General features: G+C 39.8%; 1 protein-coding gene across 1 annotated transcript in view; it reads left to right on the top strand.

The window, feature by feature from the left end:
- FAM83B (family with sequence similarity 83 member B) overlaps positions 1-23,483 on the top strand; it is a 71,175-nt gene that overhangs the window by 35,196 nt on the left and 12,496 nt on the right. The window contains exon 3 of the mRNA XM_048845264.2: positions 9,939-10,103. Coding sequence (XP_048701221.2) covers positions 9,939-10,103 — 165 coding nt within the window. The remainder of the gene's footprint in view (positions 1-9,938; positions 10,104-23,483) is intronic.

A 23,483-nucleotide genomic window follows, 5' to 3' on the forward strand; every position in this document is an offset into this window, starting at 1 on the left:
AATTTCATCATGTTGATTTCAGACCAATTCTCCAATTTGTCAAGGTCATTTTGAATTCTAATCCTGTCCTCCAAAGTGCTGGGAAAACTGAGAATTATGATCCCAGTTCAGCAAGGTACATAAGCACATGCCTACCTTTAAGCACAAGAGCTAAAAGCCCTGTTGACTTTAGTGGGCCTATTCACATGTTTAAAGTTAGACATACCATTTAAAGTTGAAACAAGGCCTACAGCCCTCACCCTGGCAACACATGTGTGCTTAACTTCCCTGTCCTGAGAAGTCTCATCGAAATCAATAGGAACAACTCCCAGAAATAAAGTTGAGCACATGCATAAGTATTTCTAAGATCGGGGCCTATATTATAGTATTACAGTATTATTCTAATTGTTTTTTATTTTAATAGTATAATCTCTTTCACTAAAGTCAGCTTCAAAAAAAAATAACATTAACTGGGAACAGGTCATTTGCACTAATACATCAAACTCAAATCTGAAAGGTTAATAACAAGTTGTTCAAAAGCGAACAACAAAAAAGAAACACCTGCTAATTTTATGTAGGCGACCAACAGAGCAACCAGCGGTGTGAACTGAAGGAGAGGAAGTAAACAAATGCCAAATCTTTCAATCTTTTGAGCCGAAAAGCAGATAATGAACTAAAAATCCAATCCGCCTGTGCTTTCGTATCAGCAGTCGTGGTTGCTTGTTTGTTAGTAGCACAGCTCTAATACTGTAGCAACTACGAAGTTTAAATGTGGTAAGACATTAGCGCATAGCATGCTGTAACTACAATTGATAGTTTGAAGAAATGATTAAAATTTATAGTGTGGGGATGTGTATAATTGTGCATTTTGAACAGTCTCTCTAAATTAAAATACAAAATCTTACACATAAAAATACAAATTTAAAATAAAATGTAAGGTTCTCATAACACAGACTCAGGCAGATTACACATCCTATACGTGTTGGTATACTCATAACAACACAAACATTAACATATTTTAGGGGGAACTGGTAACAATCCATTTATTTATTGTTCCTAATTTGTAATTCCGTTTTGGTTTAGGTGAATTATAAACTATTAAAAATTGCTAAATAATTTCTGTTGCTTGTAGGAAAACTTTGGCAGCCTGCCAAAATAGCAACTGAATCAGAACATTCTGAAGAGCTGAATAAATACTGCTGTCTTCCAGTGTCATCAAAGCAGCAGCCAGTAGCACCCGCTGGATTAGGAATAGCTAAGAGCTACTGGATCAACTGTAGCAGTCTGGGTAAGGGGCTGAGCTTTCCCCTCATCTCATCACCTGAACCTAGCATAGGACCTCCGCATCCCATCTACCCTTCTGGAAGCGCTATATGGGACAGGAGTTTCCCTGATTCCTGGAGGCAAAGATACCCAGGCCAGGACCCTCTTGACCATCCTCCAGACTGAGCACGTGGTCCCAGTGGCCCATGTACCCTCTGGAATAGCAACCGTCTTGTGCTGCTAGTTTGCGTAGCTAGTCCTGTACCTCCAGTAGCAGCAGACTGCTGTGGTGCTGAAGGCTCAAGGTTCAGATTCTGCTGATGATTCACAGTGGGGGGACTTTTATAATTGGGCATAATAAATTTGTTAAGTGTTTCCTAAAAAAATTTACATAAAGATCCTACTACATTAAGATAATTTTATTTAGCTTGCACAGTCAAGCACTCAAAAGTTAGGAAATGTCATATTTACGGTTGCCTGTGCAACCTAAATTTGGCTCTCTCGCCACCTGTGCATTATAATATTCTTTAATTGCATGGTCATATACTATTCTTTTTGTAAGACCTCTGCCTCATTCAGTGCACAGGAGGGACAGTGCCCTGGGAATGAATCAGGGTTGTATAGTGAAGGAGACTGATCTCTGTAGGACTGCTCCCTTATTGTTGCAGAAGTTGAGAGTGTATGAGTGAATGAGGAAGGGGTTTGCAGAAAGAAAAAGACATATCTCTGATACCAGTGCGGTCCCCCCTGCGAAAATTTCTAATCCCTACTCCAGAATATAGAAGTGGTAGGCTTTTCAGTGAAACAGCTATACAGGTCTTTTTTAAAATATTTGCAAAACAGCAAATTTTCCCCTAGAAAGGCAATGGATTTGAACAGGTATTGTTGAAGGCATAACTTTAAGACATGGTGTGGTCTAATTGAGAGACTAATTTAGCCTGTTGAACCTTTATTACCATGAATAATGCGCAAGTTGGAAAGAATCTTGCTTAATTTTCGGAACTGAGTTAGCAAGGCTGGCATCTAAAATAGAAACGCTTTTTTTTTATTTATAAACCAAACAGATTTGGTCCAGAATCACTGAGAGATAATAAACATGGAACTACATGAGGCCATTTTTACAGTCACTGGTCAGAAGAGAGCTGTAATACTGTAATTACATTTGTGACTGGGTTAATCTTGGTCCTCTCCTCATTTATTGTAATATTGTAATGCAGGCCATAGAAGCACACAGTGCATTTCAGTAGTGCTTTATTGGCATGTTGATGAGCTGCAGAAGTGCTGCCAAAGTGAGAAAATGGCAGAGCCCCTCAATTATTTGAAAGGCAGGTGCAATTTGGAGGTCAGATCTTCTTAATGCGTTTGAAATTTTATCCCATATTCTTTTGAAATTTAGCTGATGCTATTTCTGCTATATCTTTCCTTTCTGCTAGGGGTAATGCAATATTTTTCCTCATTTTTTATAGCAAGTATTTTAGCATTTCTAATAATTCAATGAAATATCTTTCTCAAATGTGTCTTGGATAGTGGAGTAGAGAATTTCTCTACATATAAATCCTAGTCACATTGGTTGCACAATCTTTCATCTGCACTTTGGGTCTCCCAGTTTTAATCTGTAGTTTATGGTCACGGATTCAGTATTTTGTAAGAGTTCGCCTTAGCTTTGCGCATTCTGCAGTGATGAGATAGGATATGCGGAGATCTGTAGCAATCTAACTTGCTTTTTTTTTTTTCTTCCAGTGACACATTTATTGGTGTCATTAGCCTCATGAATACTATTCATTCTTGGATGAGTTTGTTTGAATCACTGTTTGAGATGATAAGTGTTATTAAGACATAATATTATGAGTTCATTACACTTTCATTTAGATTTAGTATTTGATTCTGTCATTCTTTGTGGTCGAGGCATTATTTGGTGCTTTGAGGCAGTATCAGAAGTTTAATGTTCTTTTTGTATGGTGATTAGGAGAAGGAATTGACCTAATTCTGCCCTGCAGGTATTGTTGCTAGAATTTGTGTACATTTAATATTTACAGAACAGAAAGTATAAGGGTGGTGTTTTTTGAGATGGGAGGTTGGCGGGGCAGAGGGAGAGGAGGTTGGGCGGGTGTTGTGTTGTTTCTGTTAGTGTAGTTAATTGGATGTTTAAAGTTGGGCCTCCGCCTTCACTCCAGTGGATTTTAATGGATGATGGAAATTCCTTCTAAAGAATGTAACAGTATATAGGTAGAAGTATATTTCTTGACTGTGATTTGTTGTTTTCAGCTTTAATGCAGAATCAAATAGAATGCATTAAATTTGAATAAATGGAGCCAAATTTGGTCCTGATTTACTTCATGCAAAGACATTAACTTAATGGGTATTGCATAAGTTGCAAGTCAGCAGAGATTTGGCCTATGAGCATTGTCTTGTTTTTCGATAGTTGTGTTAGGAGGGTGGATAATATTCATCCATTTAGTTGTTAGAATTTCACCAAACATGAAGCTTATATTCTAATAAATCATGTTCCTTGGAGTTAGCTCGTGTGATCTTGGCGTTTCAACCAAGCACTGGGAGATCAATCAGCCCTGAGATAAACAGGTGCAGTATCTATTGGTTTCAAAACTACTTTTTTGTAATGGAAGGATATGTTGCATAAACCACCTCAACCTATGTTTAATTTAAAAAAATAACATAAAATTACGAGCAGTAAGGCACTCCAGATTGGGCATTAGTAGACAGTTTGTACACTTCAAAGTAATGCCTCACAATGCACCCAAGCAGTGCACTAATAGCCTGCTAAGACACACTGTGTTGTGGGTTATTGTTATACTGTATTGTAAGAGTCTTAGATTGTTGCCTGATATTAGCTCCCATAGCCCAGATTCAAACGCAGCCAGAGGGAAGATTCACTCCAGAGGTAGGGTAGCTTTCAAAATCCAGTTGGGGATCCATACAAGCCACAGCAGTGGAGGAAGCCTGCAAGATGCAGTGAATCAACATATCTCTTTGCCAGCCTAACACCCTCCTGGCTTGTCCCACCCTTTTTTTTTTTTCTTTTTTCTTTTTTGCGCTACACCTGCTGGCTGTAGACTACTGGCAGAGGAAGTCATAGGCAGGTTGTGCCATGCATTTCTACTCCAGCTAATTCCATAGGTGGAGACCTGCTGTAGGTTCTGCCAGGAGAAGACAGTGCCTGAACCTTTCACTGTATGTGCTGCAATACCTTCCTCTTCTGTGAAATAAGTTTTTAATGATGTTGTTATGATCTCAGTATTTGAATATTTTAGAATTATTGGTAAAAGAGAAAATCATGTATTTTTCCTAATGTAATAACAGGATTTTATTTCTTATTGAGGAAAATGGGTAAAAGCATGCTAAAAGCAAGCAACTAAAACACTTGAAAGTATATTTCAGTGGATAACTATTAATTCTATTCAGATTTATAACACATTTTAAAACTGAGACCTTGAAAATGCAAACTCAATGAATTAGCAGTGAAGAAACATATGAAAATATGGATATGTCCACCCATATTGGCTTTATAAAGAATAACAACATTACAAAAGATTTAAGGATCTATTCAGCACTCCTTACTCAGCTAAAATTTCCCATGACTTCAGCTCACAGGCCTTTTACAGAGTAACAAGGTTGTATAATGTGTATTATGTACTAAAAAATTAGCAGTACAGAATAAAGCATCTAACTTTAATCATTCAAAACATATTCTTTATGGTTTTAAACAGACTATACTTTTATACATGTCTGCTGTAAGAAACATTTTAATTTTCTTATTAAAATATAGCAAAGTTACTACTTGCACTAGTGTGGTCAGGAAACTGATCAGTGTCATCTGTTCCTCCCTGGGCAGTAGCCCAGCACTAATAGTTTGTTGGTTGAGTCTAATGGTCATCAGAGAAGAGGGTGAAGGGAAGGTCTCTTTCTAGTGGCCGTGAATCCCTCCAAAGGACTGTGACAAACACAGCATCCTGATCAGAGTTCTTGACCATGACCATAAAGAACTCCTGGAATGGAGCCAGCTAGTCTTATGACATGCTGCTGGGGAAGGTATCAGTTAACCCTAAATCAGAGATTATGGTTCCTGAATTTGGCCCATCATCAACAAGCTAGATAGGTATGGTAGTAGCTGGGCCAGGGCTAGATTATACAGGGACTCCTCCAGTTTGCTATTAAGGGCATTAGATCTTGGAAAGTCTCTTTCCATCTCCTCCTTGATTTGGGGGTTCACTCAGTTACCTTTACATTCATAGGTCAGAGGTTCTCTGCCTTTTAAGTACCTCCACCCACACTCCCTCTTGTTTTCTAAATCTGAATTTGTAATCTGCTGGGTTGTGTTGGCTTTTAACTGGCTCTCAGAAACCCCTAAGGCTAAAGCCTTTAAAAGGTCAGCAAAGTGCTTTCCCCATCAGATTTTACTTCAAACTGGGCCCTTCCTGATTTCTTTGCGGGACAAGCAGATTTATCGCTTTCTCCGAGTTTCCTGAAGGGCTGTACACTCATGTATTTCTGTCGCAGCGTTTGTGTTTTAGGGCTCGTGTGTACTACATGGAATTAGTGCATGCTGGTGCAGTGAAGGTAGGTCTTGAGTGTTCCTGCTGGTTTATCAGTACCTTGGGGGTTGCCCTTTCCAGTAAAGCATGAACGAAAGAAGCAGATGAATCAGAAAACATCTCTTCTCTGCTGTTCACATGCTCAAAGTCTTTAAAAAAAAAAAAAAGAAAAAAAGTAGCCTCCACTTGGTATCCATTTTTCTCAAAGTGAATTCACTGGTTGTGAGAGGAATTGGCTGAACAGTCCGGGAGAGTGAAGTCGTCGGCTATTTTCAGAATGGATCCAGCAGGGCAGTAAAAGCTCCAACCCCATACCCTACCAATGTGTCTCAACCCCTCACCTTGAATGACTAGTTCAGGGACCGGCAACCTGTGGCCCGCGGCCCACCAGGGTAAGCCCCCTGGCGGGCCGGGCTGGTTTGTTTACCTGCCGCATCCGCAGGTTCGGCCGATCGCATTGCACTTCGCTGCTCTGGGCCAATGGGGGCTGTTCGAAGCAGTGACCAGTACATCCCTCGGTCTGTGCCTCTTCCTGCAGCTCCCATTGGCCTGGAGCAGCGAACCACAGATGTGGCAGGTAAAGAAACCAGCCCGGCCTGCCAGGAGGCTTACCGTGGAGGGCCGCAGGCCAAACGTTGCCGATCCCTGATTTACAAAGACATCATTTCCTATATTCAAACCATTATCAGATAAATGTGTTTTGTTTTTTATTGGAGAGAGCTGTGAATCATTTATTAACATGTTCTGGTACTTTTATGGAGGTGATTTCAGAGTAGCAGCTGTGTTAGTCTGTATCTGCAAAATGAACAGGAGTACTTGTGGCACCTTAGAGACTAAGGTGCCACAAGTACTCCTGTTCTTTTTAGGAACTGAGAGCTTCTCTACACTACAGCACCGCAGAGGCACGGCGGGCAGCCCCACATGGGAATGACAACTGGGGCTGTCAGCCCTGGGGCGGAGGGCTCTAGCTGTGAACCAGGCACAGGGCTGAAAGCCAGTGGGCAATGTAAGTAACACAGTGTCTACAGGGACACTGCATTGCCCTAACTACATCGATCTAAGCACTACTCCTCTTGCAGAGGGGAAGTTAGTAGGTTGGTGTAGTGGGTCACGTACATCGGCAGGAGCAACGTTGTAGTGTAGACACTTACAAAGTTAGGTTGACGTGTAGTGTAGACGAGACCTTAGTTTGAAATACTGTGAACAGATACTGTGTCGCTTTAAAGACACTTATTTTGCTTTCCACTGATATAAATTTCATTTCATTTCCTAAAACCAAAGCGCTATTCAGCGAAAATGTTTGTTTTTTTCTTATCATTGAAAACTTATTTAAATTTATCTACATTTTTAAAGTAAGGTGACATTTTACTCGTACTGTGAGTCTAATTCTGCTCTGCTTCTTTCACTGATGTAAGTGTAGATTATAAAACCTGACAGTACCTTCGGTAAAGTCAATGAAAACTATTTATTTAAATGGAAAAAATGTTGAGCCTATTGACTTCAGTGGAGTTACATATTTGTAATCGATGTAACTGAGAGCCAATTTGGCCTTACCTATTGAAAACCCATGCACCACTTAGAAAATATAGAAGACAGTAGCAAATGTGCGGGAGTGGGTACATTTGTATATCTAATCTATGACAAATACAGACTTTAAAATTTGAATACTAGGAGAGAAAATAAACATAAATTATAGGAGTAGTCATTTTCAGCTATTACTATCTAATCCTAAATCAGTGGGAGCAATTCAATTTTCTGTTTTCTCTGTGAGCACTTTTGCTTACGCAGCCTACTACCTTCCTCCTCTGACAGTGAAGAATGCTTAGTTGTTTTCAGTTCAAGGTCACTTTTTATTGCTGAGTGATAATTTTGAAAAGGTGTGTAAAGATTTCTGCTGGAGTTAAGATTCTGGCAATGTTTGGCTGGAAAGTACCATTTAAATCAGTCAGTATTGATTGTAAAATTTGAACACTGTACATTTTACAAAATGAACATAGCCATTTGTTTCAGAAGACACTTCTGTTTTTCAAGGATTATAAAGTGTTTCAAAAAGAACAAAGACAGTTTATAGGTAAACACTTCAGCATACTTTTAAGTACTACTCAGATTATGGGGAATTCCTTTACAACAGGATAGGTATCAATTAACCCAAAATAACATTGTTCCATACAGCATTTGTGCAATGGACAATTTTGTGACTTGCTGTATATGTTTTGACAGGTTTCAGAGTAACAGCCGTATTAGTCTGTATTCGCAAAAAGAAAAGGAGTACTTGTGGCACCTTAGAGACTAACCAATTTATTTGAGCATAAGCTTTTGTGAGCTACAGCTCACTTCTTCGGATGCATACTGTGGAAAGTGTAGAAGATCTTTTTGAGGAGGTATATTTTCATGCTTTGTGTGTATAAAAAGATCTTCTACACTTTCCACGGTATGCATCCGATGAAGTGAGCTGTAGCTCACGAAAGCTTATGCTCAAATAAATTGGTTAGTCTCTAAGGTGCCACAAGTACTCCTTTTCTTTTTGTATATGTTTTGAATTTGTATCACTTCTTCCTCTGCGCTCTCCCTTAGTAGATCTCATTGTTTTGTGACTTCCTGCTGCTACTATTAGCATAGACATTATTTCTGCAGATGAGCTTTTAAAAACAATTTAAAACACAATTCTAAATTCAGTACTTTGAAACTGATGCAGAATATAAATAAAGCTGCTAATGCTATCAGTAGCGCTTTAAACAAATTAACATACTAATTAACTGTGTAATCCTCAGTGTTTTTGCCAAGTCTTGATCTCTAATTAATTACAAAACTGCACCTCCAGTGCGGAGGGGGGTACATGAGTGCAAAGAACCAGAAATTCAAGGAATATTAATAAATTTGAAGCCAGACAAGACCATTATGTAATGATCTCAAAATGTAATTGTAAACAGGGAATCATCATTGAGCAGGTGTGTTTCTAGTGGAGTGCCTCAGGGATTGGTTCCTGACCCTATTCTATGTAGCATTTTTATTAATGACCTGGAAGAAAACACAAAATCATCACTGATAAAGTTTTCAGATTACACAAAAACTGGGGGAGTGGTAAATCATGAAGAGTCCAGCTCACTGACACAGAGAAATCTGGATCACTTGGTAAGATGGGTGCAAAAAAACAATATGTCTTTTAATGTATGTAAATGTATACATCTAGGAACAAAGAAAGTAGGCCATACTTACAGGATGGATGGGGGACTCCGTCCAGGGAAGCAGTGATTCTGAAAAAGATTTCAGGATTGTGGTGGATAATCAGCTGAACATCAGCTCCCAGTGGGAAGCTGTGGCCAAAAAGGCTAATATGATCCTTGGATGGATAAACAGGGTAATCTCATAGGAGTAGAGAGGTCATGTGACCTCTGTATTTGGAACTTGTGCTACCATTGCTGGAGTACTGTGTCCAGTTCTGGTGTTCACAATTCAAGAAGGATGTTGATAAACAGGAGAGGGTTCAGAGAAGAGCCATGAGAATGATTAAAGGATTAGAAACATGGTTTATAGTGTTAGATTCAAGGAACACAATCTGTTTATCTTAACAAAGAGACTTGATCACAGTCTATAAGTACCTATATGGGGAACATGGGTGTGGGGGGGGTAAATCTTTCCCCCAGGGAGGCTAGCCCCCTGCCCTGCCTCTTCTGGTGAAGGCCCCGCCTTTTCTGGCCAAGGCCATACCCCCACTCACTGCTCTGAGGGAGAGGGCTGAGAGCTCAGTCAGGGCCATCGAGGGGCGGGGATGCTCAGAGCTTGGCCCTGGCTGCAGTCTAGCTCTCAGCTCCGGTCAGGACCGCAGAGGAGATCTCGGCCCTGGCCAGAGCTCCAAACATGGGGCCCCTCCCCTGTTTTGCCCATGGCCTTGCCCATTGCCCCACCACATTCTTCCCCCTTCCCCGCTGCCCGACCCCAGATCTGCCCCCCGCTCCACCTCTTCCCCCCAAAATTGTACCATGTTAACTATCCTGGATGGAAAAAAAAAAAGGCTTTTTGGCATGTAGAGAGTACGAATTCATTAGATGCATTATTCAAAATGTTATATATTTTGAGGTCATGAAGGAATACTATTTATACACTGATTAATTTTTTATAGTAGTTTCTCTTCCTTTTTTAAAACAGGTCATTGCCATAATTATGGATATGTTTACAGATGTGGATATCTTCAGAGAAATTGTAGAGGCATCTACCAGAGGGATTGCTGTGTATATTCTGCTTGATGAGTTTAACTTCAGTCACTTTCTTAAAATGACAGAAAAACAGGGCTTTCAAGTTCAGAGATTCAGGGTAAGGCTTCATGTTTTACAATAAAATACATATTTACTACAATACCTAGCTCTTATGTAGTGCTCTTCAAGGATATTATTTTTGTAGGAAGTAAATATCTAATATTGATTTATTTTATGTAATATAATATGTAATTTATGAAAAAATAATTGCTATCAATAGGCTCAAAGCACAACTTTACACTATTTTTGTTACCTTCAAATTTTTTTTTGTTCTTTTCAGGACTTTGCAAAATAAATACATGCAGTACATTCTATAAAACTACATATTTTTTCTGAGTACTATTATTATTTTAAGAATATTATATTCTGGAAGGACTTAATCAATTTGTTTTTATGTTTGTAAATCAGCCTGCAAAATGTAAGCATAAAGAAAATATAAATTGTTTAGGAAAACAAAATATGGGCTTTCTTTTTTTTAAAAAAAACCCATGATTTCCTTTCAAGAGATTCTATGTTAAAATTATATCAAAAGGCACAGGATTCCGTTTTTTCATCATTTTCCTATGAACAGCTTTACCATATATATGTCCTTGTATCATTAGATAAACTTCTATTTATAAAATATGTGCCTTTCTCTGCCAAGAAAAATCATATGTAAAGGGATAGAATCTAAATACTCCAGAAATCATACTGTATGTCCTTAGTGTGCCATTGGGAGCACAGTCCAATACAGTGTACTTCTATTGATCTTACACAAATATGTGGGATGTTCTTCTAGGTCTGTTGTGCCAAGGAAAACACTAAAAAATATTGAAGCTGCTCAATGATAGCTCTCTAAATTTCCTGTGAGATACTATAAGCAGCTTCCTTCATTGAACTTGAGCACTTATTCATTTGCAGTTCTTTGTAAATATACTAAGTGTGTAGTTTTTAAGTTCTCGACTGTTACGAGACTATTTACAGTGTTATCATATCATCAAGGAGTTAATGCAGACATTTTAAGAGTCCTGGAGGAACTGTGATATCACAGCAGTCATGTTGGATTCATTTCTTCTGAAGAGTGAGCAGTTGTAGTTACTTCTAAAACTTTGTTTTCTATAGGAAGTATTCAAAATTGCTTTTGCAATAGATACCCAAAGTTACATAACTGAATTTAAGACTGTTTGAAAATTAATTCATAAAACTAACTTAATTAAAGATATTTAGCAATGTAATGCTTAGTTTTTGAAAAAAGTCTTCTGCAACATCTGTAGTGTGCTAGTTATCTTATATATATATATATATATATATATATATATATAAACCCCAAAACCTTCCATAATGGCATTCATATGAAAGGAGCTTGTGACCACTGTCTTTAAGCCACTTCCTCTAATGAAAAAAATGGCTGCAAGCTCTCTCAAAGCTATGTATAAAGAGACATTTGTAATAGAAAATGAAGCTTTAAAAGTGGCTACAGGTACCAGTGTGATGAGACAGAAGTTTACTTTTGTTCCCGGCTTGGTATCTTATGGAAGAATAACCACCAGTTTGGGTTGGGGCTGCCCCATTTCTAGCAGTTTGTCCTGAATCTGGTATTCTCAGCTGTGACCCACTGAGGCATGGTGACAGCTTGCTATGTATGTTCATTTGTCTGCCCATAGAAAGAAGGGCTGTAAATTCAGGAGGGTAAATGTCATCCAGTAATAAGCACTTGCATAACATTTTTCATTTTCAAAGATCTTTATAAACATTAATTAATCCTCATAATTCCTCAAGTGTTTACAATATAACCTAGTTAATCTGCACTTTGATAAACTTGTCATTGAAAGTTCCAGTCCAGCGAAGTAAACAAAAAGTGAAGTTCTGCTTTTGCTGTGATAGGACCAATGCATATGACATCACACTCCCAGTGGAACAAGATTCCTATACTGTCATATTGCCTTGGACCTGAACTTCTGAAGACTCTAAGAAAAAGGGCTACTATAATTACTGTTCTCCCAGATGCTCATTGTGGCGCTGCTACTGCCCGGGGGAGGGGCCAAGCTCCTTGGAACTCTGATCACTGCTTTCTGCACCCAGAGTTCTAACTTTTACACTAGAGAACTAGCTCATTGCTTGTAAAGTCTGGAGAGAAACTGGCAGCAGCTTTGCACGGAGTGAGGAAACCTTTAGAAAGATTTTCTCCAATGCTTTGCTGTCACCCACTTCAAGAGCAGCTCTGAGAACAACTGTTTTCATCTCCTCTGCATTCCTCAAGGAACTGTGCCCAACACCAGGGCTTTATTCTAAACTCATCTTTGATAAGTTTTCAAGGTTCTTTTTGGCCAAACTTTCAAACCTGGGTGCTCAGAATTAGACAAATAAGGCTAACATTTTCTATCTTGGTGACAGAAATCAATAAGAGCTGTGAGTGCTCGGGACATCTGAAAATCAGACCACTACTGACAAAGGCATGGATTTAGTGCCTAAGTATAGGCACCAAAGATTTTTTGTAAGTTATTTAGACACCGAGGGCTTGTCTTCTCTATCCCCCTAAATCAGCGTTGCTGCCATCAATGCAGTTGTGCCGATTTAGTGAGTCTGGTGAAGACACATGATGTTAACGGCAGAGCACTCTCCTGTCAACATAATTACTCCACCTCAATGAGATGTGGAAGCTATTTTGGCGGGAGAGCGTCTCCCACTGACAGCACGGCATAGACACCACTTTAAGTCGATGCAACTTACGTCACTCAGGGGGATGTTTTTTTCACACCCTTGAGTGACTTAACTTATATTAACTTAAGTGGTAGCATAGACAAGGCCTGATAAATGTTTGTCTTCATTACAGTTGATATAGGTGAGCTTTCACCTCTGAAGGATAGTACAGATTTTGAAGAGAAAAAAAAGCCTCCAAGATCCGAACTTTGGACTAATATTTAGACTTTTAACAGTTGAACCTTTTCCATACCACAGGAGCATTTGGTGCTAGCTGTACAAACAGGTGGACTTTATTTTTTAAACCAAACATTTTCTTCCCTTTTAAACTATTTTCACAAATCTCTCCCAGGTGAAAAGTACCGCCAAATTCATACTTTTCAGTACAGGAATTCTATGACTTTCTAGAAGAGGCATCAATTTCTCTCTTAAACAGGCACTATCAATTTCCAAATAAAATTTCACCATACATAATTGTTGGTGTCATTTAACCATAAGGGATGTCAAATTATACCCTAGATTCATACTGTAAGATTCATCTCTTTTGGTTATTTTCTTATGGTCTAATCCTCTTATTTAGGGTCACATTTTCTTGAAATAAGGCCATTGCACAAAATGTACATTGGTGTTTTGGGATAATCTTGTATTTAGTACTCACTGTTCACTGTGACCTAGAGCATAAATGTCCACTTTAACCAGTAGATCATTAACTGGAACCTGTTCCCCGCCACTAATGAAAACAGATGTAGTTAGGGCATTCTTACATCATTAATTTATAAGTGAAGTGTGGTGTCGTAGATGAAGTAGGAAGAATGAATACACTAACTCTTCCCATAACAAGCAGAATTGAACTAAGGTATGGTCCATTGCCAGAGGTGCCTTTGCCATCTCACTTTTTTTGTTTTTCTTCTTCTTCTGTTTTAATTTTTTATTGTCTGCAGTGTTGCTGTAGCCATGTTGGTCCCCTGACATTAGACAGACAAGGTGGGTAAGGTAATATCTTTAATTGGATCAACTTCTGTTAGTGAAAGAGACAAGCTTTCAAACTACAAAGAGCTTGAAATAATAAATTCTATGGCTACGAAAAAAATGATAAGGAATTGGTAGCACCCTTGAAGGGGTTGGCCGGTCTGTAGAGAAGTCACCTCCATATCTCTGCTTCTCTTCTGTCCAAGGTTCTTAAGGCTGGGCCACTATCAACTCTTTGTGTTTAGGTATACAAGATGTCCCTCAGCTCCACCTCCTCCTGGTCATTGGATGAGAAAGAGGAGAGGGTAGAGTCGTATGGATATTCTCTCTTCCTTCAACCTACAGACCCAGCAGCAGCCATTGTTATTCTCACATGGCTTGGCTCACCTCTCCAGGAGCATGGTAGAGACTGTGTCCATCTTCCTAAAAACAGGCATTGTATAAAAAAGGGAGTGGGGCAGTAGAGGTAGCCTTTGTCCCACTCTAAGCCTCTTCTAACTCTTCTTTACTCCACTGAAATAAACAAAATTAAACTGGTATAAAACTGGAGTAATGGAGTGGTGAAACAGGCCCTATATTTTGAGTTATGACATTTACCATTCACTTGCCTATTTATGGAGAAACAAATATTTATTCTTAACTGCATTTAATAGCCATGCAGAAATCCGCATTCAGCTATATTCTGACTTCATGTCAGTACTTGTTCATCTGCTTTTTTTTTACACACATAACCAGGAATAGTGATAGACTGTGTTGTAGAAAGGATTATTGTGGTATATATGGAAGAATGTACAAGTCAGAAATTTAAATTGACATTTTTTCTGCATTTTTTTTTCAAATGGGGAATGATTTAAAAATTTTAGGAGGGTGAGTTTATTTGAAGCTATTTGAAAATATCATCATTAGTTGATTGGCAGCCAAAAGAAAGTCAAACACAATTTACAGAGTAACAGCCGTGTTAGTCTGTATTCGCAAAAAGAAAAGGAGTACTTGTGGCACCTTAGAGACTAACCAATTTATTTGAGCATAAGCTTTCGTGAGCTAAAGCTTATGCTCAAATAAATTGGTTAGTCTCTAAGGTGCCACAAGTACTCCTTTTCTTTTTGCAAATACAATTTAAACATTGTACCCTGCTATTCCTCAAAATCTCTCTCTCTCTCTCTCTCTCTCTCTCCACTTTAGACTTCGTAAGTTTATCTTAACCCTCTCTTCTCTATCTATCCCTCTATCTCCTGCATTGTTTTTTCTCTTCCTCCCCACACAACTTATTTCAATAATTTCCCCACCCATCTGTGTAGGGAGGGAGAGAGGAGGAAAGAGTCATCAAAAATCCTCTGAGGTTTTTTTTTTTCAGATGATGAGGGCCGTCTATCTAATGAAAACTGTAGAGGCAAAATATTTTCAAAACTTATTAGAAGCAAGTGTTAGCCCTTTTTGTTTCTGGATGATTGACTGGTGCTCCAGTAGCAAGATGAATTAGCAGATTTGAACCAGGGTACCTAAGAAAACAGCACTTAAGTACCACTATGCTGCGTCTCCGGAATTTGCCCCCTTTTTTAATTTGAGTACTTAATTCTGATTTTTAAAAAATGAACAACCATAAGAGCTTGAACATGTTTTATAATACCTGAGATGTGATCCAACTTGTTCAGCTGATGTCAGATCATCATGTTTTGTGAGATAATAGGTGGGGTATGTGACAGACTTTGTAGTTTGCAAACACTTATATTTACTTCTCATGTGAGACACGAGAAACAGACTTGCTGCTGCATGATGAGAAAACAAATTTGGCAGGAAGCATTTATCTCTTGATACGCCCTTTACATATTCACTGAAATGGAAGAATGAGGAAATAATGATATTTTTGTAATACAGTATGATAAAGAATTATCTTTACTTCCTTTGGGCAAATTCTGCCCTCAGATTCACATATCTAAGATGCACCTAGGCTCACAATGAGAGTTGCATGTGTGAACTTGAGAGCTGAATTAGATCCATTATATCTTGCCAATGCTGTATTTCAACAGAAGCTTTCAGGTGCTTCCATAATATAGGACTACCGTTGCCATCAGATAGGCATGTACAGCTCTCATTAATGACAGGTTTCAGAGTAACAGCCGTGTTAGTCTGTATTTGCAAAAAGAAAAGGAGTACTTGTGGCACCTTAGAGACTAACCAGTTTATTTGAGCATCCGATGAAGTGAGCTTATGCTCAAATAAATTGGTTAGTCTCTTAGCTCTCATTAACCTCACTGGGGATTACATCTGTTCAAAGAACTGAGAATTAAGAATCTGATCTATTGTCCAGTGACAATGCATGCATCTGATGAAGTGAACTGCAGCTCACGAAAGCTAATGCTCAAATAAATTTGTTAGTCTCTAAGGTGCCACAAGTCCTCCTTTTCTTTTTGCGAATACAGACTAACACGGCTGCTACTCTGAAACATGAAGTTATTAGTTGGATCAGGCCCTAACAGCAGAACAGAAACTAATTCAAAAACCATTGCACGATCACATATCTTGATAACACGGACGATTCATCATAATACATAATGAAAAATTAAACATTTTACTAATGTAAAACGTTTGAAACCTGGATTTTTTTCTTTCTAAAAATATATTTAGGTAAAATATTAGACATCCATTTTATTCTTTCTGGACACTCTTGGCAGCAAATACAGGATGAGTAATTGGACACTGATGAAAACAGCCCCCACAAACATAATCTGCTGAAATGCTTTGGAAAAAAATATTTCCATTATATTTTTCTATCACATTGGAGACTTGCTGCTGCTGAAAATAACTTGCCAAAGTGTTCTCCCACCTAGGTTCACACAGCTTCCATTGAACTTAGAGTTGTGCAGTCATATCTAAGAACCAAAGTTATAGCTTATTTTCTTATTTATTAACATTTATATTACAGTATTACTCAAAATATTTTGGGGACTTACAGAAATATAGAAAGACACTGTTTCTGGCCAGAAAATCATAGTCTAAAATAGATGAGAAATACCAGGTGAAGGTTGGATGACAGCGATACACTACACAGTTAAACTAGTCAGGGTGATGACTGGCATATGTCTTCATAGTTCCATTATTTTATTAGTTTAAGTTTTTCAGCAAGGAGAAAGAGGTCAGACAAGGAGCAATGAAAGGAGGGGATGAGTTAGTAGGAACACGGGTATAAGAAAAATAAAAATGCACTGTCAATTCACTGTTATCTAACAAACTCCCCTAGAGTGCTTTCCTGCCTGCCCCAAGACTTTTTTTTTTTTCTCGTTTCCCAACCATTGCTTCCTTTCTGCAAGCCAGGGTATTCTTTTTAACCCGGTTGAGTTGTCTTGATTGAATAGCATGATAGTCTGAGAATAATAATATTTATTATTTCAAGCTCTTTGTAGTTTGAAAGCTTGTCTCTTTCACTAACAGAAGTTGATCCAATTAAAGATATTACCTTACCCACCTTGTCTGTCTAATGTCAGGGGACCAACATGGCTACAGCAACACTGCAGACAATAAAAAATTAAAACAGAAGAAGAAGAAAAACAAAAAAAGTGAGATGGCAAAGGCACCTCTGGCAATGGACCATACCTTAGTTCAATTCTGCTTGTTATGGGAAGAGTTAGTGTATTCATTCTTCCTACTTCATCTACGACACCACACTTCACTTATAAATTAATGATGTAAGAATGCCCTAACTACATCTGTTTTCATTAGTGGCGGGGAACAGGTTCCAGTTAATGATCTACTGGTTAAAGTGGACATTTATGCTCTAGGTCACAGTGAACAGTGAGTACTAAATACAAGATTATCCCAAAACACCAATGTACATTTTGTGCAATGGCCTTATTTCAAGAAAATGTGACCCTAAATAAGAGGATTAGACCATAAGAAAATAACCAAAAGAGATGAATCTTACAGTATGAATCTAGGGTATAATTTGACATCCCTTATGGTTAAATGACACCAACAATTATGTATGGTGAAATTTTATTTGGAAATTGATAGTGCCTGTTTAAGAGAGAAATTGATGCCTCTTCTAGAAAGTCATAGAATTCCTGTACTGAAAAGTATGAATTTGGCGGTACTTTTCACCTGGGAGAGATTTGTGAAAATAGTTTAAAAGGGAAGAAAATGTTTGGTTTAAAAAATAAAGTCCACCTGTTTGTACAGCTAGCACCAAATGCTCCTGTGGTATGGAAAAGGTTCAACTGTTAAAAGTCTAAATATTAGTCCAAAGTTCGGATCTTGGAGGCTTTTTTTCTCTTCAAAATCTGTACTATCCTTCAGAGGTGAAAGCTCACCTATATCAACTGTAATGAAGACAAACATTTATCAGGCCTTGTCTATGCTACCACTTAAGTTAATATAAGTTAAGTCACTCAAGGGTGTGAAAAAAACATCCCCCTGAGTGACGTAAGTTGCATCGACTTAAAGTGGTGTCTATGCCGTGCTGTCAGTGGGAGACGCTCTCCCGCCAAAATAGCTTCCACATCTCATTGAGGTGGAGTAATTATGTTGACAGGAGAGTGCTCTGCCGTTAACATCATGTGTCTTCACCAGACTCACTAAATCGGCACAACTGCATTGATGGCAGCAACGCTGATTTAGGGGGATAGAGAAGACAAGCCCTCGGTGTCTAAATAACTTACAAAAAATCTTTGGTGCCTATACTTAGGCACTAAATCCATGCCTTTGTCAGTAGTGGTCTGATTTTCAGATGTCCCGAGCACTCACAGCTCTTATTGATTTCTGTCACCAAGATAGAAAATGTTAGCCTTATTTGTCTAATTCTGAGCACCCAGGTTTGAAAGTTTGGCCAAAAAGAACCTTGAAAACTTATCAAAGATGAGTTTAGAATAAAGCCCTGGTGTTGGGCACAGTTCCTTGAGGAATGCAGAGGAGATGAAAACAGTTGTTCTCAGAGCTGCTCTTGAAGTGGGTGACAGCAAAGCATTGGAGAAAATCTTTCTAAAGGTTTCCTCACTCCGTGCAAAGCTGCTGCCAGTTTCTCTCCAGACTTTACAAGCAATGAGCTAGTTCTCTAGTGTAAAAGTTAGAACTCTGGGTGCAGAAAGCAGTGATCAGAGTTCCAAGGAGCTTGGCCCCTCCCCCGGGCAGTAGCAGCGCCACAATGAGCATCTGGGAGAACAGTAATTATAGTAGCCCTTTTTCTTAGAGTCTTCAGAAGTTCAGGTCCAAGGCAATATGACAGTATAGGAATCTTGTTCCACTGGGAGTGTGATGTCATATGCATTGGTCCTATCACAGCAAAAGCAGAACTTCACTTTTTGTTTACTTCGCTGGACTGGAACTTTCAATGACAAGTTTATCAAAGTGCAGATTAACTAGGTTATATTGTAAACACTTGAGGAATTATGAGGATTAATTAATGTTTATAAAGATCTTTGAAAATGAAAAATGTTATGCAAGTGCTTATTACTGGATGACATTTACCCTCCTGAATTTACAGCCCTTCTTTCTATGGGCAGACAAATGAACATACATAGCAAGCTGTCACCATGCCTCAGTGGGTCACAGCTGAGAATACCAGATTCAGGACAAACTGCTAAGAAATGGGGCAGCCCCAACCCAAACTGGTGGTTATTCTTCCATAAGATACCAAGCCGGGAACAAAAGTAAACTTCTGTCTCATCACACTGGTTAACAAGAAGTCATAAATGGAGTATCTTTAGGTATCCCAGCCCTTGTTTCACCACCCAGACACTAGACTTAATGATGAGTGGTTATTTAAAACCAATTTCATCAAACAAAGGGTTCTTCTAAAATACCAAGAGATCAGCCACATGGCCAGGTCAATATATAACTCAGATCTTATCCAATAATCAAGCTGTTGCCAATCCTTTAGTATTTAGGTTTATTTATATGAGAAAAGAAAGAGGTGAGAGTTATAATGGTCAAGGAAAACAAATACATGCACTCATAGTAAAGTTCTTATTTCAGATTTGTAGCTGTGATGGAATAAACTGCTGGCTTTTTAAGTCTCTGGTAACTTCTAAAAGATTGGAAGGTCCTCAGTCCATTGGTTGTAATGTTCCTGTTAGTGTAAGTCCATAGTCCAGAGATCAGAGCAGGAAAGAGGCAACATGGAGATGCTTCCAGGGTTTTTTATACCTTCTCTCATGTGGAGGGACTGCTCTCAGTCTTAGTTTGTGGAAAATTACAGGCACACTGTGGAGTCCAGAGTCACATGAGCTAGTCACATGCCCATGCATGATTTGATGACTCATAGGAGCAGCCATTACTCATACTTTAGCTAAAACATCTCCAAGAAGGTCCATCAGGTAGGGACAGGCTTCTTCCATCATCAATTGTGCAAGCTAATTGACCTCTAATGGGTCATCAACTTGAATAGTCCATTCACAATGTGCTGGATACATGGGATGCAAGCTACCTTGTGGGTGTTACCCAAGCAGCAAACACATTTGAAATACAGGTATATAGTAAATATTCCTAATTTCAGACACAAAAATGGTACATGCATATAAACAGGATAATCATTTGATAGATTGTAACTTTTGATACCTTACATGACATACTTTCCATATGATTTGTTGCACTTGTATAACAGTGGCAGCAACAATGATATACATAGTCATATTTTAATCATACAATATCACACAAGCTAATGAGCCACGGTATGGTATAACTTGCCAGCAGCAGCAGTTGGTAATTTAGCAGACCCCTGGCCATTAGCAGTTGTCTCTGAATATGGTTCCAGGTGGCAGCAGGTTCTTTGAACTGTCTGATCTTTTGAGATGGTTTTAAAAAAATCAAGAGTAAAATGTGTAGGACTCTTCAAACTACCCATTATTTGCTATTCATCCTTTACTTTAGGGAGTTTTTCTAAAACTTTTACTGAATTTCTGTTTCCCCAGAAATATTCTTCAGTGAATTACAATACGCCATTACACCTTCTATAGTCATAATATACTATAATTTCCATGGTTTAGCTAAATATATATTGTCTAAGGGAGCACTTACAGGATAAAAGATTTTGGCAAGTTTAAGGTTTAGAATATTGTACATTTAGTGGCAGCTTATGGAGACCGAATGCTGTACAGTTTGTTTTTAAACTGAAATATTTATTTTGATTCCTCTGACTCTGTAGAGTGTAGACAATGCCTTGACCTAATGGTTCTCCTACATCCTCCATCAAATTACTTTTTTACAGAGCTAAATTCTGCCCTGATTTCCAAACTGTGCATTTAATCATATGGTATAAGTCAGGGAAGAATGTAGCCCATTATTTATTTATGAACAGTTAAATTGGGCAAGCTATTGATCCTTATTCAAAAATGTTATATTCCACTATTTCATATATTTACCATAAATAATAATAATGAAGATAGTGCTGTAAATGTGCAAATTCTGTGTAGATATGTATATACAATAACTCATTGGTTTCATTTCTATTCTAGCACCTTTCAAATTACCACGTTAGTGTTTCATTTATTTTAAATAGTAATAAATAACACCACAAACTATTGGGAAATCTGATAGAACAAAAGAAAGAAACTCTGCACAAAAAGAATATATATTTAACCCTCTGCTCATTCCCTTTCTTGGTGTTTTTCATGGCTACCTAAAGCATCCTGTATCACACAGATACTTAGCAGGCAACTTGTTTACAAGCAGCTTCCGCTGTAAAAGCCAGCTACAAAAGGGGTGTTTACATTGTCCCTTTTCACAGTGACAGATACAAAGGAACAGTGAGCCTTTTAAGTATAAATCTTTCTTCTTCAAGTGCTTGCTCATGTCAAATTCCATTCTAGGTGTATGCGCGCCCACGTGCAGACTTTTCCCTTAACAGTATCCAGAGTGTCGGCTGCGGTGCCCCCTTGAATACCGTGCTCATGTGTTAGTATATTAGGCATTGCCGACCCTAAGCCCTCTCAGTTCCTTACCATCCGCAATGGTTGGTCAGAGCGCCTTGTCTTGCATTGCAAGAGTGTTAGCAGTTCTTACAGCCCATTGTTCTGTATCCTTTGTATTTAGTTGATAGGTACTTAGTTAGACCATTAAGTTAAGTGTTCGAGTAGTAGCTTATGAGTTAGAGTCCCGGCTGGGACTTCACCTAGGAGCGGGGCATGCCCCGTTTTCCAGGCTTTAAGCCATACTCATCGTGCAGTTGGCCGATGCCCATTAGCGACCCCCACAAGAGCTGTTTGAAGTGTTTGGGGGAGTCCCACAGAAAGGAAAAGTGCAGGATCTGCAAAAACTTTTCCCCTCGAACTCAGAAGGAGCAGGCTATCTGCTTGAGGGCCCTCCTCATGGAGGCTGCGCTTCATCCTGCCTTGGATCCCTCTCGATCGGACTCCACGCCTGGCACTTTGGCATTGGCGTACGGACATCTGTGCCCAAAGCAGGCCCAGTGGCCAAAGAACAAATAGTCTGGATGGCACCGCAGATGCCAAGCCAGGCAACAGACCCAGCTAAGGCCTTGGCATCTAGGGGCAAGCCGGTTATAGGACTACCCTCTAAAGAAGCGAAGTGTCCCCAGACTGCAGGCATCAATACCCATCACTGGTATTCTAGCACTCCAGCCTCAGTCCCTGGTTAGAAGACCCAGGTCCCTGACACCAAGATCTCCACCTACAAAGCACGGGACACCTGAGTAACTATGCCAATTCCCGTACCCACAGTACCATTGGGCCTCCCACCAGAGATCACCACAGCACAGATCACTATTGCCTAGGTGGTCTTCCAGGCGTTGATTCCCCCTGGTGTGGGATCATTCCAGGTCACAACACCGGTCTCCAGCTCCTCAGTATCGCTCTTTGGGCAGGCACCGATCCTCATCCTCTCCTTCCCGGTCGCCGACAGGGGTCAGTCAGCAGACTCAGGCATCTGCAGCTCCGCCCTGGTCACTGGAAGGGCAATGGTCTGAGTTAGAAGGAGAGTTCAGCCCCTCTCTGTTAAAAGGCAAATTGCCACTAGCCTGCGAGACCGGTGTGGCTCCTGTGGTGGCAGCACGGAGGCAGGGGCAGTGGTCCGCTCCACAGCAGTAATGGAACCCGGGGGGTGTTCGTGTTATGCCAGTCCCGTACTCCCACCGTTCCTCCCAAGCCACATCGGACAAACTGCCCCTGGCACAGCTGGCACCTGAGTTGGAGCACGGTGCTGAATCTGATGCGGGGTGGACGCAGCAGGCCCTGATGCCCAAGGAGCAGTCCCCAGACAACGACGGGGAAGCCGTCCCTCCTCCTGCAGCGCAGTCCTTTTAATGGTCTCTGGACAAAGCAACCAGGAGCAAATGAGCAGCCCTTCCCCGTCCCTCCACCCCCAACGACTTCAAGGAGCACCAGGCCCTGCTCAAAAGGGTGGCTGCCAACCTGAAATTGGAGGTCGAGGAGCTAGCGGAGGAGTCCGACCTCTTTAATGTCATACGCTCCTTCACCCCGGCCTGGATCGCATTGCCTATCCACCCAGGGATCCAAAAAATTGCTGTCTTTGCGGCAGACCCCCTCTTCCATTCCACCTACCTCCAACAAGGCAGAAAAGAAGTACTATGTCCCGGCAAAGGGCTTTGAATACCTATATACCCACCCTCCAGTGGGGTCCTTGGCAGTGTCTGCCATCAATGAGAGGGACAGGCAGGGCCAGGTGAGCGGCAAACTGAAAAATGAAGACACCAAGGGGCTGAACTTGTTTGGCAGAAAAATTTATTCAACAGCCAGCCTGCAATTTCAGATGTCTAAGCATCAGGCCCTGCTGGGCAGGTACAACTTCAACCTGTGGGACTCCATCAGCAAGTTCAAGGAGGGCC

The sequence above is a fragment of the Caretta caretta genome, chromosome 3 (assembly GCF_965140235.1).
Source record: "Caretta caretta isolate rCarCar2 chromosome 3, rCarCar1.hap1, whole genome shotgun sequence".
NCBI classification, from domain to species: domain Eukaryota; kingdom Metazoa; phylum Chordata; order Testudines; family Cheloniidae; genus Caretta; species Caretta caretta.